We start from the raw sequence: 19,988 nt of genomic DNA on the forward strand, positions 1-19,988 counted from the left end.
TTCAAAGCACTGCTTAACTCAGTGCCCTCCCACTGCTGCCAGGAAATCTGGATCCCAAATCTGGGGGTGCCACCACAGGGAAGACCCTCTTCCCACTGAGCACTTGGTGGGGAATGTGTTGTGGCTGCTGCTGTTGGAGTTCCCTTATCTTGCCACAGGGAGTTTGCCTGACCCCTCTAACTGTTGTAGACCTGATGAGGCGAAAGGCGGTGACTGCCTTGGGTGCCAGACTCTGGACAGTTGGGAAGGCTGGCAGATCCACACCTGAGGGAGATAGATGCAGCTGCTGTGAACCAAGACCCATTTGCTAGGTCTATCTCCCACAGTAGAGTTGCCATATGCCTGGAATTTCCTGGACATAGCTGGCAATTGGTCTTCAGTAGCAGTGTCCTGGCAGAAATTGCTGAAAAGTCCAGGAAAAGCCATGTCAGCAGTGTCGTTTTTGGCAATTTCTCTTAAAAACAGCTCAAAAACTCCCCCCCCCCTTTTTTTTGCAAAAAAATCCAACAACTTTTCTGTCCAGATTTTCACTTTTTGAAATATGGCAGCCCTATCCCTCAGGGAAGAAAAGGGGGAAAGCAGCCACTAGAGAGGCAGGGCCCTGCCTGTGAACCAACCAATGTGTGTCATTTTCTGGTTTGCCTCAGGCAGCAAAACATTTTGGGCTGGCCCTGGCTCGGGTTGGAGAAATATTTAACCCAATCAGAGGCAGGAATTGAGGCTTCCTGTGATGAACTCTCTTCCATTAAACCCAGGCCACCAGTTCCCAGAATCTGTTTCCCCTCTGTTTCATTACTGCTAGTAGCAATTCTTGCCACTGGGTTTTTGTATATTCGGCTTTTTGTTTTTGAGCAGAATCTTGGGATGGTACTGCTGTGTTTGTTGGAGTTGCTTTAGATTCCCTTCATTGTAAGGACATTTCGGTTGTTTTATCCCATGGCTGTTGTTGTTCTGTAGCCCTAAAGCCCAGGGCGTGGATAGGGGACGTTCTCGAGAGATACTACCTATTGCGCAGGGGAGAAAAAACGAGGTTCCCCCGCCGCTGCCCAGGTGGACTGTGTAGTTTGAGCTGATCTTGCCCCGGGATTTGCCATTTGAACGATCGGAAGAAGAGCGCGGAATATGCACGGGGCACCGCCCAGCTGCCCTGTAGGCAAACCCTTATTCCAAGAGATGGCGACACTTTGAAATTATAGTAATACTAAAGTTTTCTTGCCAGGAAATCACCACCATCATATTTTATAACGTGCATTCCTTTATTTCAGATCATTCCAGTGCACATGTAAAGCATCGGCTCCAGTTTGGAAACTTTTAGGCGGGCGAAAGAGAGCAAGTGGGATGCGCATGTGGTTTCCGTCGCTGCTGCTGCTGCTGCGAGCTTGATGGTTGGCCAGCTGGGCCGGCCGGGCGTGGAGGGCACGGAGGGTGGGTGGGGGAGGAGAACGAGAAATTACTGAATGAGATTTCTCGGTCTCTTCCAGGAGATTAAAGCGGCTAAAACCCCTTCATAAAAAAAGAGAGAGGAGCAAGCCGGCCTGGAGGGGGCGGCGAGCGCCTGCTGCGAGCCACGTGCTCGCTCCCGTTCCAGCGCGACTGCCGCGCGTCCCTCCCGCCCTCCACGCTTGGAGGCGCTTGAATGAGCTGCACGTGGCGCTGCCCCCATTCAAGACTTGCCTCCCTGCGGACGCCCTTAATCGGGGCGAGTAATCAAGCTCCACTTCCGGGACTTAAAACAAGAGATAATCCTGGGCCGAGCTGTCCCTGTCCGCTTTCACTGGAGATGAGGGAGCGGGGGGGGCGGGGGAGGGAAAAGGAGGAGGAGGAGGTGGTGCCGCCTGCCTGCCTGCCTGGGTCCCTCTCTCCGATTGTCAATGGCGAGCCCCCCTCCCCGCCCTACACCCCCCCCCGAAGCGGCTTGGGGGGGGGGAGGAGGGAGGGAAGAGATTGAGCAAGGGCAGCGCGGCGGCTCGGGCTCCCTCCTCCGCCGTAAGGCGCTTACCTCGTGGCAGATGTCGCCAGGCTCCCAGCCAGCTCGGATCCAGTCGGTGGGAGGCGAGCCGCGAGGCGCCAGACTCCGGGGAAGCCCCCTGTCCTCGGGAGTAGGGAAGCGCAGCGCAGCGCGCCCGGGTCTTTTCCCGCCTTGCAAGGCCTGTTTGGCGCGCCGCGAGGGGAGCCTCCCTGCCTGCTCGCCGGCCCCAGGCGCCTCCCCCTGGGCTGGAGCCCGGCCAGGGCTAGTCCCGCAGCTGGGATCGAACGGGCGGCGGCGGGACGGAGCGGGGCTTCCCCGCTTTGGACGCGAAGGAGCCAGAAGCAAAACCCAAACCCCTCGCCGATTCTGCTGCTTTTCCTCTTCCCGCCCCTCTCCTCCTCCTCCTCCGCCCGCCTTTCCGTTTGGTTCGCTCGCCGCCTCCCGCGATCCCGATGGCGAAGATCCGGGTGTCCTACGAGTACACCGAAGCCGAGGACAAGAGCATCCGGCTGGGCTTGTTCCTCATCGCCACGGGCATCGTGTCTCTCTTCATCCTGGGCTTCTGCTGGCTCAACCCGGCCCTGCAGGACCTGCAGGGCAAAGCGGCCAACTGCACGGTGGTGTCGGTGCAGCAGGTCGGCGAGCTCTTCGAGTGCACTTTCACGTGCGGCGCCGACTGCAAGGGCACCGCGCTCTACCCCTGCCTCCAGATCTACGTCAACAACTCCGAGTCCGACGCCCGGGCGCTGCTGCACCAGGACGAGCACGAGCTGCTCGCCAACCCCAAGGTAAGCCCGGGGGAGGCGCAGCCCCGGAACCCTCCTCTGGGCACGTGCAGAGGGCAACCCGCTGAAATCTTGGGATCCAGGAGGGAAGGTTGGGGAAGGGGGCGAACGGGAGCGATTTGAACTGGGACGCGTTGGGGGTTTGAGAAAGGAAGCCCCGTTACTCGCCGGCCCGATCCGCCAGGGGATCCACAGAAAGGTCCGCAGGCGGGATTCGTGCCTGGAGTTGGGCGAGTGTAGGCAGGGGCAGCCTGTTGCGCCTCCGTGCGTCCCCAGGTGTCTCCACTGGACTCTGTGGGCAGCGGTCGACTCTCGGACCAAGAAAAAGGGTCAGGAGGCTCCGGGGATGTTCCGGGACTCGAGACAGCTGGCAACTCTTGCGGCTTCGTCAGTGCCAGAGAAGCTTGCCAGGGATCTGTCCTCCTAACTGGCCGGGGACCCGAGTCCAGAGCCCCGTAGCCCAGAACATCCTGTCCGTTCCATAGAATGCAGGACCTCCTGCCCATTGGGCCGCCCACGCTCTAGAAGTCGCCCGCTCCAATAGGAAGCCGGAGCTCCGGTTCTTTTCAGAGTAGCCAGAGGCGCAGCAAGCGCAGCTTTGGAAAGTTTGCGCCCTTGACATTTTGCGCTGGTGGGGATGTCTTTCCCCACTGCGCCTCCTCCCCGCTTTCCTGACTGGGATTGCTGCTGGAGCAGGTGGTATAACGGGGTTCCTGAGAGTGTGCAGAGCGCTTTTACTTACAGAGCTGTTCTGCCCTCTCATTACACCTCACAGTAACGAAGGTTGCCCAATACTGGCATGTTGTGGTGGTTGGAGTGCCTCAAATCCCTATTGTGTGCAAAGCTCACGAGTGACCTTGGGACATCCGTTCTTTCTTACCGCATAGCCTCTCTCACAGGGTTGTTGTTGTGGGTTTAAATGTGAAGGGAAGGGTACATTCGCCACCCTCGGCTCCTTAGGGTTTAAACCACAAGTGATGTTAAACACGTGGATTGGCATTGCTTGTGTCTTTTTAAAACTGTAAATAGCTGCCAGGGGTGGAGTGTGTGTGTGATCGGACCTGGGACCCATGAGCATGCAGGTTTGAATCCTCCTTGCAGCACCATGGTCCTGATACAAATTGTCCTCCCCACCTGAAGCTTCTGTTTGCCACAGGAGGAATATTACTGTTGTTGTTGTTTAGTCGTTTAGTCGTGTCCGACTCTTCGTGACCCCATGGACCAGAGCATGCCAGGCACTCCTGTCTTCCACTGCCTCCTGCAGTTTGGTCAAACTCATGCTGGTAGCTTCGAGAACACTGTCCAACCATCTCGTCCTCTGTCATCCCCTTCTCCTTGTGCCCTCCATCTTTCCCATCATCAGGGTCTTTTCCAGGGAGTCTTTTCTTCTCATGAGGTGGCCAAAGTATTGGAGGCTCAGCTTCAGGATCTGTCCTTCCAGTGAGCACTCAGGGCTGATTTCCTTCAGAATGGAGAGGTTTGATCTTCTTGCAGTCCATGGGACTCTCAAGAGTCTCCTCCAACACCATAATTCAAAAGCATCAATTCTTCGGCGATCAGCCTTGTTTATGGTCCAGCTCTCACTTCCATACATCACCATAGCTTTAACTATACGGACCTTTGTTGGCAAGGTGATGTCTCTACTTTTTAAGATGCTGTCTAGGTTTGTCATTGCTTTTATCCCAAGAAGCAGGCGGAAGTAGGAATATTACTACTGCTACTTAAAACCTTGTGAAGTAAGATGTTGGTGTTCCTATTTCACAGACCGGAAAACTGAGCTGGGTGAAGTAAATTGCTCACTGTTCTTTTTGTATAGTGTGAATGTTCAAATTTCCCCCCATAAATCATTTCTGTTCTTGTTCTTTCACCTCTTCCTGGCAGTGGATGTGCCTGCTAAGGGTTTGGCATTAAATTAGCCCTGGTTTTGGAGGGGAATCTGGGCAGAACCTGATTTAAAAGGAAAGGAGATTTCTAATTAATTTCAGGGAAGGAGCCAAAAATTGATTGATCGTTGCCTGAGGCACTGGAATCTATTAGAAGTAGTGGAGGGAACCGTGACAGGCTTGGGCCATGTCCACTGAGATACAGATATCTCACTTAAATGTATTTGTATCCCCCCCCCCGCCCCCAGTTGCAATAAAGGGATTAAGCTGCAAACAGAAAGTCCCCAGTTCAGATTTCATCTCTGCCCCGAGCTCCCTAGGTAGCCATTGGGGAACCACTTCCCATCTGAAATATGAGAGGTGTTTATACAGATTTACCTTGCAGGGTTTGGCGTATAGATCACCTGCTTTACTCCCCCCTCCCATTTTTTAAATCACACACTACACAAAGGTATGCCAAGGTTTGGCTCTTAGTGTGTTGTTTGAACCTGGGCTTGCAGTTAAACTCTCTCCTTACTAACCACGAGCTCTAGCCAAGAACAAATCCTAACTACAATCCCATGCCTGGATGACACGCTAAGCCAAACTTTGGCTTGGCTGGTGTGCTGCACTGAGTTAAAAGGACCAGGGAGGAGCAAAATGGGTGCGATCTCCTCACGGAGAGTCCACACATTTGCACTGACATACGGTTTGGCTTTCCTCTATGTGCAAACATGGGCAGCGTACATGAAGCACCTTGAGCACTTGAATATCCAAATATTGGGTGGTGCTACTATTGTAATTTTTTATGTTGCACTTTTATCCACTTACAGTTCAAGTAGGTAGGTTCACGTGGACTCTTTGTGTTACTGCATCCAGCTGCAAACTCCCAGCTGTTTGAACGTATACCCAAAAGGCAGCTGCAACCTGTAACAGTGGCCTGACAAAGTTTCCTATATGAGGCATATGTTTCCAAATTTCCACCTCACATTTTCTGGGGGTACACTTACAGTTGTTCTCATCAGGCCTGTAAACCCAGTGTGCGGGGGGGGGGGGGGGAATTAACATGAGTTTTATTTTTAAAAACACACACAACAATTTGGCTCTGTTTTGTAGGAGAGACGAAGAACATCCTGCAAATTTATGTGCACTAATGAAATCCAGATAATGCCATGAGATTCTTACTTGCACCATCTTTTTCTTTAGTAGTGGCAATTTAAAAGTGTGACTGGTTTCTTTCTTTTCCTCGGGTGGCGAAACCTCTCTGTCCATTATTCATTGTAAAAGTTGTAGATGGCAAATGAATTGCTCATGCTTTTTTAAAAAAGTATGGCGGCTAAAGCAATAAAAAGGTGGGTGGCAGAATCATGGCTACTCCTGAGGCAACCTCTAAAATAAATGGATAGCTATCTCCTCCTGGATCCAGCTCAAGCATCAGATTAAATGGGCTATTGGTTTTGAAGGTTCATGCTACAGTAAGCTCGTTAGATGGGCAATGAAGGTATGTCCACTTTCCTAGTACTTCTGCTCTTATAAGCTAACTCTCAATATTCGTCTTCACCTTTGATCTGATTTGCCTCTAATAATTCTCAAAATTTAAGATCAGGTCCACCAGTAGGTCTTGGAAACATCCAAGGTACCGTATTTTTCGTCCCATAGGACGCTCCTTCCCATAGGACGCACCTCCTTTTTTTGGGGGGAAATAAAGGAAAAAAATTTTCCCTTTATTTTCCCCCCAAAACCAGGTCGGGGAACAGTGGGATGGCGGTGCTGTGCCTCCCCGCTGTCCCCCGAGCTTGTGGGGCTGGCCGATGTCTGCCCGGCGCGAGGGGTGCTCTGCTTCAGGGCGCCCCGCGTGTCGGGCGGCAGGCTACTGTCCGCAGCATGGGGAGCCCTGCAGAGATTCCCCGGGTGCGCAAGGCTTGCAGACACCTGCACGGAGCACGGGGCGTCCTCCGAAGGGCGCCCCGTGCTGCCGCCCGCAAGCCTTGCGCGCCCGGGGGAATTCCCCCCCGGGCATGCAAGGCTTGGGGATAGCTTCCTGGAGCCTGGAGAGCGAGAGGAGTCAGTGCGCACCGATGCCTCACGCTCTCCAGGCTTCAGCGAAAGCCTGCATTCGCCCCATAGGACCCACACACATTTCCCCTTCATTTTTGGAGGGGAAAAAGTGCGTCCTATAGGGCGAAAAATACAGTAGTTGCTGTGATTTTTAAGAGCAGTGAAACAGAGGCAGTCACTACTAGGAAAATAAGGACAAGATAGTGCTATCCTTTCATTCAATGCTTACAGTCTGACCGGACTGACAACTAAAACTTCCTATCAACCCTGGCCTTGGGACAGGGTCCTCCACTGCACTTGGGGACAGTTGGCAAATTTAGGGTATGCAAGGCAGGGCATGCAGCATGCACAGCACCTGTCCTGCAACACCATGCTCACTGGTTCCTGCTCAAACAATAGCTATAATGTAGCAATGGTAGCACCAGTATGCATCAGCTGAGTTGGCAATCTGTGCACATGTGCAATGTCTGCTGGAAGTGCGTGACCTCCTTCCTTGGTCAGGGGCCTTTCCCAACAGTGTTATCTGTGATGCGCTGCGAGAAGGTGACTAGGCAAGATGGCCGGCCAACTGTTTTGTCCTGCCCCCCAGGAAGAGATCACTGAACAAGGCAGGTTGAGTTCTTTCAGCACCAAGGAGAGCTCTTAGTGAGCAACTTTCTCCATTGAAGGCTGGAGGTGAATTGAGACCCTTCTGAGTGTCTGCTGCCAATTCCACCTCTTCTGTGCTCTGCCCTTTTTGTTGAAGAACTGCAGTTCTTGAAAGGCCAACCCTCTGACCCGAAGACTGATGCTTCTCCTTTGCTGCATGGGTTCTCACCTGGTGCACTTTCTGGGAGGCAGTCAGTTCCTTGGCCCCTGAGAAGTGCCTACGAGGGTCCTGGCTCTGCTTCTACAGACTCTGGTGCTGTGGGATCTGGTTTGGCAGGTGCCTGTCTGCCAGCTTCATGTTCAGAGCTAGGAACCTGGTCCAGCTCCCCAACTGGTGGCACTATAGCTTCTGACTCAGTGGCTTGGTCACTGCTGGTCTCTAGGGTCATGACACCAACTCATGCCAACAACAAGCAAACATTGCCACTGCCAAGTCACCAGCTTAGGAGGATAGAAAGGGCCAAGGAAGCTCAAGAGAAATGGCTCCAGGGGCAGGGGCATGTTACTTGTCCCAGTATCTGCTGCCTGAGGTAGCTACCTCACTCTGCTTAAAGGTAGGACCAGATAGGATGTAGAATAAGAAACATATTGTTCCTTGTGGTAGTTGAGCTATAAGTAAAAAAACAAGAAATCCAAAGTCTTGACTGGATTTGTCATCATCCCTTTTGTTTTCTCTTGTTCTTTAGCTTTGACCTTGGTGCCTGCCTGCATCTACCATCATCCCCTCCCTTTCCTCTCCTCCTTCTTGCCCTCGTTTACTTACATCATTGCTGCGCTCCCTTGTGGCACAGGCATATTTTAAGCAGGTTCAGAAAATGGAAAAACACCTATTGTGCTTAGGAACATCAGAAGCTGCCTCATTCCAAGTCAAACCATTGTTCCATCTGACTTATTGTCTATACTGATGGGAGCGACCTGCCAGTGTTGGAGAATGAACTGGGAAAGGTGCGGTGTGAGAATCTAGAAGAAAGATGCTAGTTCTCTCGTGACGAGTAGCTCATGGCTTCATCTTATTGTTTGGGTGGCTCTGGAAGAGCCGCTTAGAATGGCTGTTGTCCTGCGACAACCATGTTTCACATGCATCCTCAAAGTGATACAAAGAAGGTGCCCCATTATCATTTAAAAATATGCTGTGAAGTTTTGGGTGGGTTCTTTTGTCCCTTATATTTGGCTCAAATCTGAAAGTTCCTTATTTAAATGCTGGGAAGAGTGTATTGTGATTGATTGTGGTGTCTTACAGCACCAGGCTGTTCATAAGCGTGATGTTCTGAATGAAAAGAAACTGCTGAGCAGAATCAAGTTTGGATATAAATGGCCGTTAGGACTTTTGAGCATAAAAAGTCAAAAACTTTACTGTACAGGGCAGAGGAGGAAAGAGAAAACCCGTTGTTCAGTGGTGTATCAAAGCTTAGCTGTGGTTACAGGGCTGGACTTACCATGAAGCTGGGCAGAAGTTTCTAGAGAGACTGCCAACTCACTTCCTTCCCCCAGTCGAGGTATCTGATTGGATACTTTGAGAAGCAGCTTGCTGGAGTAGATGGATCTTTAGTTTGACCCAGCACGGCTATTCTTATGTTGCTTGTATGTCACTTTAAAAAAGTGAGCTCCACTTTTCAAGCAGGGTTACCACTCTGCCTTTTTAACTTCAGGTTCAAATGGGTCTAAGATCAGCAGCAAGTTGATAGACTGGGCCAAGCTGAGGGGTGCTGGCTGGCTGAGGGTTGGGGAGTTGCTGAACATTGCTCAGCATGTGCTCTTGCCAACACACACCTGGGGGGAAGCCTGGTGAACTGAAATGGACAAAGAGATGAGAAGAAAGGGGAGAAAATGAATTCAACAAATAAACTGCGGAAATAAGAGAGAGAGAGAGAGAGAGAGAGAGAGAGAGAGAGAGAGAGAGAGAGAGAGAGAGAAAGAAACAATGGTGATTAACTGGAACTGGAGGCATCTCCTAGTAGAACAGGAAGCACAATCGAAGCTTACTTTCCTCAATATTTGTTGTTTCTATAGCTCCTTACTTCAGACTTTATGTTCAAGACTCATAAAACGGGGTAAAGGGGACCTGCAACTAGTTGAGCTTCTCATTGCCTATGAGTTAGTGTTACTTGAATCGGGAGAGGGTGACTTCAGAGCTAGGGGATTCTGAGAGAATAAACTGCTTGTAAAACTTTTGCCTACCGGTAAATTCTAGTCAAGCTACTCTGTGTCTAACTTCCCTCACCTCACAGAAGCCTCCCAGCAGGCTTTGAAGATGTATTTCTCATCAAAAGTCAGAGACCGCTTTGCACCTTTGTCTATTGGCAGAGCTCGGCCTCTCTTGTTTTTACAGCCTGGAACATTTCAGATCATCACACCTTAGAGGAGCATGGGTAAGTTTTCAGCCCATGGGCCACAACATGCCAAGGACCACATACAAGTGGTTAAGTGGGGCCGGGGGCAGAAGTTGGTGGAGCAATGCATGTAAATGTTACCTTTCTGCAGTAGGGGAGCTTCTACCCACACGCTCACCCGCCCCTCTCTATCCTCTACCTAGGCAAGCAAAAGGCCTTATCAGAGTTCAGGGACACATTCCAGACCAGTGTTTGAAACTAGGCGGAAGCCAGGCGCATTTTGCTACTGGCACAGGTCCAATTGTGACTGCGTGGAGATTTCTGGGTGACAGGTTGGCGACCGTAGTTTAAAAAACCACTGCCTTAGTCCATAGTTAATACCACTTCCATTTCCCCTGTGTGGATTTCTCCTTTCATAGTGGGACAAATGAGTTGCTGTAAGAGCAAGCTACAGTCAAGCAATGTGGTTGAGATCACAGAATCATACAGCTGCAGCATTGGAAGTGATCACAAGGGCCATCTAGTCCAACCCTCTGGCTAATAGACATTATGTTGTGGCGACCGTAACCTAGGTTTAAGGTGCCATTTGGCACCTTGCTTATCTATCTGAGTTTCTTACGCTGTCAGATGGGTAAAAGCACTCAGAGTACAAGGCTGGAACAGTGAGGGATGGGGCCTGGGGTGGATTCTGATGACCAGATAGAGAGGCCTGGCAGGACATGTTCAGCCACCAGGCCTGAAGTTTCCCACCATGTACAGTGGTACCTCAGGTTACATGCGCTTCAGGTTACAGACTCTGCTAACCCAGAAATATTACCCCGGGTTAAGAACTTTGCTTCAGGATGAGAACAGAAATTGTGCTCCGGCGGTGCAGTGGCAGCAGGAGGCCCCATTAGCTAAAGTGGTGCTTCAGGTTAAGAACGGACCTCCAGAACGAATTAAGTACTTAACCCGAGGTACCACTGTATGTATTTTCATCAGCCTGCCATGCTTCTGTAGAATTCCCATTCCATTGCTTGCTCGAGGACAGCTGATCTTCATTTTACATGTTGTTATTGTCTGGATTCTAGTAGAGCTGTTTTACTCCTCTGTGCGTTTCTCACTCTGTTCAGGTGCATTGTACCCTTCAAAGCCGTTGCCGCTGTGTTTTTGTTTTGTTTGTTGCTAATGAGGGTGGAGGTAGAGAATAAGAAGCATCTTTCTTGGTTGAGGGGGGGAAACAAAGAAGGCACAATGTGGATGCAACAGAGGTTGCGTCCTTTGGTTGCATGGCAACCAAATTTTGCTTCTTTCCCAACTGGATGTGCAAGATGAAGAAGGCAAGTGGGAAACCAAAGGAGAGGGGGAAATGGAGCAGCAAGGCTGGAGGGGCAGAATTGGCAAGAGTGTAGTGTAGGGGAGGGTTTTTAGGTCAAACCACCTCCAACAATGGAGGTATGAAATAGCCATTAGAGTTGGTAGTCATTATCATCCATGAACAAGCTTTCCCCCCAATTTTCCCCCTTAAGTTCTCAGTTCATGGGCACTCATTTGCAAAAGCATTGAGTCTCTAACAACAATACAAGATTTGGGAAGCAAGTGACCCATAAATATCCCGTCCAGTCCCCCCACCTCATTCTGCTTGGAATACAAAAACAAAAATGGACAAGCTATTATTTTAATTAATTGAACATTACTAAATTGTGTATTTGTGCTACAGTGAGAATTAATGCCTTTGAACAAAATTAGAGACACCATAATATTTACTTTGGAAATAGACACCATTTCTTGGTGGAAGGTGTCTTCTGAGCATTGCTATTAATTCAAATGTACGTGCCTTTCTGCCCGCCCGCTGTTTAGAATGGATAAAGCACTAACTCTGATTGCTTTGTGAAGTATTAGGTTTTCAGGATGGCTGCTATGATAGGTCATGATGATTCTGGATCAGAAAAGAAAGCAATTAGATTTTTCCAATTTACTTGCTTTACTACAGGTGAAAGGAGTATGGACGAGATTTTGCGTGTTGCTGAATAAAGGCTATAATCCTAAACGTACTTATTTAGACAACTTTAATCAAAATCAATGAGAGTCAATGTTGCCCAATCCCACTCTAGTTTTAGGCAGAATACACACCCACCCTTTTTTTAAGGAGGCTCAAATCTGCATCACAATGTGCACATCACCATCCATATTAGCCATGCCTACATCTGTATATAAATCTTCTTTCCAGGATTAAGAAAAATGTGTTCAGAATTTAAGGAGCAATTAAGTAAATAGGTAAAGGTAAAGGTACCCCTGCCCGTACGGGCCAGTCTTGACAGACTCTGGGGTTGTGCGCCCATCTCACTTAAGAGGCCAGGGGCCAGCGCTGTCCGAAGACACTTCCGGGTCACGTGGCCAGCGTGACATCGCTGCTCTGGCGAGCCAGAGCCGCACACGGAAACGCCGTTTACCTTCCCGCTGGTAAGCGGTCCCTATTTATCTACTTGCACCCAGAGGTGCTTTCGAACTGCTAGGTTGGCAGGCGCTGGGACCGAGCAGCGGGAGCGCACCCCGCCGCAGGGATTCGAACCCCCGACCTTTCGATCGGCAAGTCCTAGGCGCTGAGGCTTTAACCCACAGCGCCACCTGCGCCCCTAATTAAGTAAATACTGCCTTATAATTAACAACTTGCCCTGGTAGCCATTGGCGATCAGGAATCCCATGCAGGCGAGTGAGCAAGGTGGAGCGAGCAAGATGGATCTTTCCACCCAGTCCACTTGGTTTCCATGCCTAGCCGTGAAGGAAGGAAAGTCCCTTTCTTCATGAAGAGGTTAATTGACTAAGTAAATTTTAGGTGAAATTAGTTTTCTGCTACATTGATATATACGGAAATTCAGCCAGAGGGATTTGAGGAAGTCACCCAACAATGTTAACAAAAATGGAATTGTTACAGTTAGGATTTATGTTTATTTGTTTTGTTTTCTTTTTCTTTTTGATGTTTTCTTTATATGTTTGTCATAAATTTGGAAAACCAATAAACAATTTTGAAAAAAGAAAAGAAAAGGAAAGTCCCTTTCTTCATGACAAGCATGGAAACTGGACAGGTTGGTGGAAGAGGAACAGATTGCTCTGTTCCTCCTCTGCAAGTGTACTTGCTAGAAGACTACTTGGTTTGCATTTCCATGCTGGCTGCAGCAGAGGGAGACTCCCCCCCCCCCAAGCTAGTAACTTTTGTGGGCTTATTTACAAGGCTGGGTAACTTGTTACCATTGATGGGATCCAGAAGGCTGCGTGTGGCATTGCCCTCCTTTGCACATGTCAACATCCTTCTTAAATTGTGGCACCCAGAACTGGACACAGGACTCCAGGTGTGCTCTCACCAAGGCAGTATAGAATGGGACTATGACTTCCCTTGATTGGGACACTCTACAGTGTCTTTTGCTGCTGCATCACACTGTCGACTCATGTTCAGCTTTTAAAGATGAGGTGCACTGTGCTCACTTGTGAGCATTTTCCACCTTGGTTATTGCAGTAGTCTAACCAGGAAGTTACCCAGAGCATGGATAACTGTTGCACACCACACCTAGAATTCTTCAGGCAGCTTATATGATAATAAAATGTGACCCACGTTGAAACAGTCTCCAAAATCAGAGTAGTGTTGTAAAAGCAGAAGTTGACATTAAAAAAGTGAAGAAACTTGAAACTGAAACTCAGAGGACTAAGAAGGCAGTAGGTTAATCATGAAAAGTACTGAAAAGCCTGGCAGTGAGTATTCCTATGGATATCAGAACAGAAAAGGTTTGTTTCCTTCATTGTCACTTGCCTTATCCCTTCTCTTTTGGCTTCCAGTATCCCCAGTCAGCACAAATGGGAAGCCTACAGGTTCCTGGTGGGCAGTAGATGAATTATTTGACATGGGTTGCTCAAATTCTCCGTTCTGGGCTGGTGAAGACATGTGACATAGTATTTTACTTATTTACAAAATAAAAATAAATACATTTGCTTACCTGTCTTCCTTTTTGTGGATTGAACTTGAGCCACAACTCGCCAGGCTTTGTCTCAGAATTTGCTTTCGTTGCTAGGGCTAATGTACATACAGATAAAAGGTAAAAGGACTCTTGGACAGTTGAGTCCAGTCAAAAGCGACTCTGGGGTTGCGGCACTCATCTCGCTTTCAGGCCGAGGGAGCCGGCGTTTGTCCACAGACAGCTTTCCAGGTCATGTGGCCAGCATGACTAAACCACTTCTGGTGCAATGGAACACCGTGACAGAAACCAAAGCGCACGGAAACACTGTTGACCTTCCTGCCGCAGTGGTACCTATTTATCTACTTGCACTGGCGTGCTTTCGAACTGCTAGGATGGTAGGAACTGGGGCAGAGCAATGGGAGCTCACTCTGTCACAGGGATTCAAACTGTTGACCTTCTGATCAGCAAGCCCAAGAGGCTCAGTGGTTTAGACCAGAGTGCCACCCGCATCCTGCCATAATGTACATATATCGGTCCTTATATAGAGAGTGTTTCCTTCACTACTGATCCCAACGCACCTGAGGTTGTGGATATGGACTTTGAGGTCTGAGTATTAGAAATAAGTGCTACCTTAAACAGCTCCGGAAAGGATTCAGCACAGAATAGGGCTAACCTGTGAGGACACAAGAGACCCTTCTCATCGACTGTTTATTCATGTTGTGCTCTAGCGGGACTCGTTGGGAGTATAAAGCCAAATTTGGGAGTGCACGACATTGAACATCTTCCCCAGACCTGAGTGGCAATTTTATTAATGTGCTGACTTTCAGGCTCTTCCGGTCTGTTCTATGTCCACAGTAGCTTTTAATTAACTCACAGGGGTGTTGTGAGGGTTACTTAATGTTTGTTCTGAAGAGTTACTGAAGAGTTACTTTTTGGTGCTTAATCATCAAGCAACAAAATGTTAGGCTAAAGGAAGAAATTGAGAATAACTATGCAACCAAGGTTAAAACTTTACTGAAGTTATTTATGTGTGTGTCTATTAGCTATGAGAGGCAAGAGGAATTTGTGGTGGAGTTGTGGGGAGAGAAAGAGAGAGAAGCAGGAGTTCAAAGAAGGAACACAGTAAAATATTGTATAATTGAGGGATATAAAAGGTGGTTGATTACCTGGAAAGTGAAAGCTAGGGACCTTCTTGTCATCCTGGTTTATGAACCCATTTCAACTTTGTTTGTCCCTAGACACAGCTGCATGCTTTTCTGCCGGAGATATTCCAATTTCCCAATTTCTTTTTCATTCCATTTCGTTTTTTAACTGTCTCACGCCTTTCTATCTTATTGTACCCAAGGCAGTTTATAACCCATAGAAATGTCAAAATATACAACCCCAAAATACATTGCCATTCTATAACAATTCAGAATACGACCGAAAAGGAACAATTAAGGAAATTCAAGGATTTGTTTTGCTTATAATATTACAAAATGATTGTCAACAAAATATCAGCGAATGATAAATAAAACAAAATCACCCCAAAGATTACAATAAATGGTAAATTAAATTAAAAGCAGCCATGACAATATCAGCAGAAATATAACATACACAGACTGGCCTTGTCTGTTTTGTTAGCTGAGTGAGGCATTGGGAAGCTCCAAGACCTTCAGTATTAGTTGTAAAAAAATATATCAAAAACATTGGCCGACCACTAGAGAGGACCTGTCTCTGTTGTGTTTTGTGTGCTGTGCTTTAAAGGGACCCCTGACCATTAGGTCCAGTTGTGGCCGACTCTGGGGTTGCGGCGCTTATCTCTCTCTATTGGCCGAGGGAGACGGCGTACAGCCTCCGGGTCATGTGGCCAGCATGACTAAGCCGCTTCTGGCGAACCAGAGCAGTGCATGGAAATGCCGTTTACCTTCCTGCCAGAGCGGTACCTATTTATCTACTTTCACTTTGACGTGCTTTCGAACTGCTAGGTTGGCAGGAGCAGGGACCGAGCAATGGGAGCTCACCCCGTCACGGGGATTCGAACTGCCGACCTTCTGATCGGCAAGTCCTAGGCTCTGTGGTTTAACCCACAGCGCCACCTGCGTCCCATGCTGTGCTTTAGCTACTTCCAAATCTAATGAAGTGAGTACTGAGCAGGGTTGCTTTTCTTAGTAAATCAAGATGACTCTGGATCTCAGGGTTGTGGGTTCAAGCCCCACGTTGAGCAAAAGATTCCTGCATTGCAGGGGGTTGGACTAGATGACCCTTGTGGTCCCTTCCATCCTCAATTCTGTGATTCTGACATCTTTCATTGCTGTTGTTACTTTTAGTGCAGCTGTCCTATGATTACACACTCACTTCTATACTTAGGGCTGCTCTGGCGTTTCCAGCTTATGAATACATTGCAGGGTATTAGGGGTTTAAGTCCCTAGCTGCATAGAACAGTTCAAGTATTTTAATTTTTTTAACAATCCTGAAAACCTTTTGAACCATTGTCCTTTTGATGATCTGTAGAGTTTCATTCTTTTATGCTGCAGGTGTTTAAGCACCTTGAGATAACCTAATTTTTATCTGCTTAGCAATCCCGCTTTGATGTTGCACATCAAAACGAAGGAATGCAAAGGTTCCAAATTATACTAATAAGGACATATGTCAGTGTTAAAAGTTGCAAGAGACAGCCTAAGGGCAGAGGAATCCACAGTCCCATTAAGAACATTGTTCATAATTAAGTAAAAAATACATAAAAGGCACCCAGTCACAATTGGGGCCCACGATTCCCATTTAACATGAGCCCCCTTGGGTTAAGGCCCAGATATAGTGCAGGCGTGGGGAAATTTTGGCCCTCCAGATGTTGCTGGCCAATGGCTATGGTTGCTAGGGTTGAGGGCAGTTGTTAGTTCAGCAACATCAGAAAGGCCGGGTCTTCCCATACCAGTGTCAGTAGTTGTGTGAGTTGATCCTGAAATGTGCAGAATAGTATCAAAGAGGCTCAGAAATGGACTGCCATAATTTTGTGTGTTGCTACATGAAGGGTGGTTGTGAATAGCCAAGAGTGAGTATGTCATATGTATGAACTTGAAAATATCTTTTTAGCATGGACTACTGGACGTTTCTAATACGCTTTTAGAAATGTTCGCCCTTTTGGTTTGCGGTGTTTTTAATTAATTGGATGAGACTAAGTACATAATAGAGGGTATATTTGTTTAGGTAAGTAAATTCTTCAGGCATAATTTTAACTAAACAAACACTGGAAGAATTGCATAGAGGAGATACATTTTGATTATTTTACGGATCCCTAAAAAACACACCCAGCCATATCCAAAAGTCCTCATACGTTGCATAATCAATCTCTTTTGAACTGGGTAGTAACATATGTGGGGTGGTAAGTCAACAGAGACATTAAAATAACTGTTTAGTGGGATAACAATAGTGAGTTCCTACGGGTATTTTTCAAAACTTTAAAAGCATAAAAGGTATCAGGATGAATTCATGTAAATCATGCATTTCCTGAACAAGAGTGTATACCAGCTGGTGGCTGCAAGAATCAAACCATATTGATTTGCAACTAAAAAAGACCAATCTTTGGTTGGTTCAGCCCCCTACTCCACACCTTTTGTATGAGGGTTGAGGTAATTTGGTAAACACTATTTCTTTGGATTTCAAAAATAGCTTTTGACATAGCTGTGGCATTTGCCCTCCTAGGTGTGTGACATCATACTGGGTTCATAAGGAAAGGGTTGTTGTTGTTTAGTCGTTCAGTCGTGTCCGACTCTTCGTGACCCCATGGACCAGAGAACGCCAGGCACCTCTGTCCTCCACTGCCTCCCGCAGTTTGGTCAGACTCATGCTGGTAACCTCGAAAACACTATCCAACCATCTCGTCCTCTGTCGCCCCCTTCTCCTTGTGCCCTCCATCTTTCCCAACATCAGGGTCTTCTCCAGGGAGTCTTCTCTTCTCATGAGGTGGCCAAAGTACTGGAGCCTCAGCTTCACAATCTGTCCTTCCAGTGAGCACTCAGGGTTGATTTCCTTCAGTATGGAGAGGTTTGATCTTCTTGCAGTCCATGGGACTCTCAAGAGTCTCCTCCAGCACCATAATTCAAAAGCATCAATTCTTCGGCGATCAGCCTTCTTTATGGTCCAGCTCTCACTTCCATACATCACTACTGGAAGGAAAGGGTTAACTAATTGTAAAATGACTAACCAATGGGAACCCAAGGGGAGGAGTTAGAGTTGTTAAGAAGTCAGTCTGGAGTTAGAGAAGAGAGATGGAGAGGATAAGTCTGTGGGTTGGGCTAGTCTGGTGTGAGAGAGTGAGAGAATCTGTTAAGAGGAGTCAGTCAAACAGTTGAGATAATCAGTCAGAAGGTATTAGGAAGGTATAGGCCGGTAAAGAAACTAAAGTTAAGAAACTGACAAGAATATTATCTGAGAAACCATAAACTTGTTAATACTTATAAAATAAACTTGTTTATTTGGTTCAATTTTAACAACTGTCTGGACTCAGTGTGTACTTGAGAGTAACAGGTTGGTGGCAGCGGGGAAGCGAGCACAGTGGTGGCACAGGGATCAATAGACTGTTAAACGTCCGGGGACCCTGTGGTGATCGCCACAAAAGTGTCTTGCCAAGTCCCTCGCCAATGACTTCTGAGGTCATGCTCACCCCAGATAATGTAGTGCCAGTTCCAGGATGGCTTACAAAAGTGAACAATCAGGATAAGGTGCACAGTTTTGTTTTGCAATGATGTGATTCTGCTCGATCAGTGCTTCTGCTGTATATTCGATATGCCAATTTTGGGCCAGCTTGAGTAGATATCTCCATTAAAACAAAAATCCAAATCCTGTTGATGTCTTCCAGGGAATTGTTGCAGAACTTGTACCCTCTAACGTCTAATTACACATAATCAACACACCTTGGCTGGTTTGAGGGTCAGGGCAAAGTGGCTAAGAAAGTTCTGGCTAAGGCAGTTAAGGATTCTCGTAAGAATTCATCAGAGGAACCCATGGACAAATTGATGAAATATAGATTAGAATACAAGATTCGCCTATCCTGGCTGACTTAGGTAAAGGTAAAGGGACCCCTGACCATTAGGTCCAGTCATGGCCGACTCTGGGGTTGCGGCGCTCATCTTGCTTTACTGGCTGAGGGAACCAACGTTTATCCGCAGACAGTTTTTCCAGGTCATGTGGCCAGCATGACTAAGCCGCTTCTGGCGAACCAGAGCAGCGCACGGAAATGCTGTTTACCTTCCCGCTGGAGCGGTACCTATTTATCTACTTGCACTTGACATGCTTTCGAACTGCTAGGTTGGCAGGAGCAGGGACCGAGCAACAGGAGCTCATCCCATCGTGGGGATTTGAACTGCCAACCTTCTGATCGGCAAGTCCTAGGCTCTATGGTTTAACCCACAGCGCCACCCGCGTATTTACCACTAAAAACAACATGGGGCAAATACCCTCTGGATGGAAAATGGGTATCACTTTCCCGATATATAAGGAAGGTGATCATTCCTATCAGCTAGCTAGCTTGTTAGGCATACATGCACATTATTTGATCATTCACCACTTTATTTGTCATCGTTTGACCCTTGAGGACTTGCAGGCTCCATTGAAAAGTGTTTCCTTTGAGGCTGACACTGGGATTGGCTGACACAAAAGCTCAATCCGTGCTCTTAGATCTGTGGCAACACATTTGCACACGGAAGTCAAGTGATGAACATGCATCTGTGAATCAGCATCGTGTTTCCCTAGACATGCCATTGATGATGTATTCTATGTCTTGCAACCAGATGCGTTGTAATTATTCAAAGAAAAAAACTACAGTACAATGAATAAGTTAATTGTTGGTGCATCCCCCCCCCATGTTAAAAGATGACTCTTCTGCCCCCCCTCCTGTTTTACTTCTCAGTAGGGTTATCTGCCATCTGCTAAACCAATAGCTATGGAGAGGGGCAGAATGTGTACTTTAGTCTCAGGAGTACTTCCTACACAACAAAACCAAATTAGCTGCCATTTGAAATCTTCCCCAAACACTTCTTGGAGCTGTAAAAATATTTTTTTTCCAGTTTCTATAGTATCACAGTCTGATTTAGATTCATAATACCCAGTAAGTCTATTCCTGCACTAGCAAGTGCCACAAATGCGAAGGAACAAAACTCTCTCCCCCAAGAGTGTGACTGCTGGATCCATAACAGTTGTCATCTTGGAGGAAATCGGAATACCTTGATGCAGCCCTCAACTTGTTTGGTTCTTAAAGGATTAGGCCAGGTAAGGTGGAGTAAAGCCTAAAATATAACTGTATCCATCTATATTTATAACTATATATATTCTGTTGGCTTAAAACAGCCTCAGCCCATCTGCTTTGTGGATCTTGTTTTGAAGATAAATTAAATTACATCATTGTGGCCTTCTTCTGGTTCCTTAAGTAG

General features: G+C 47.5%; 1 protein-coding gene across 1 annotated transcript in view; it reads left to right on the forward strand.

Annotated features, from left to right (window-relative positions):
• The first annotated feature begins 1,388 nt into the window (after positions 1 to 1,388).
• The window catches only part of KCNMB4 (potassium calcium-activated channel subfamily M regulatory beta subunit 4), a 30,123-nt gene continuing 11,523 nt past the window's right edge, over positions 1,389 to 19,988 (forward strand). Inside the window, exon 1 of the mRNA XM_081928116.1 lies at positions 1,389 to 2,757. Within this exon, the coding sequence (XP_081784242.1) occupies positions 2,422 to 2,757 (336 nt within the window). The 5' untranslated portion in view covers positions 1,389 to 2,421. The remainder of the gene's footprint in view (positions 2,758 to 19,988) is intronic.

The sequence above is a fragment of the Podarcis melisellensis genome (genome assembly GCF_964234715.1).
Source record: "Podarcis melisellensis genome assembly, chromosome: 10".
Classification (NCBI taxonomy): Eukaryota; Metazoa; Chordata; class Lepidosauria; order Squamata; family Lacertidae; genus Podarcis; species Podarcis melisellensis.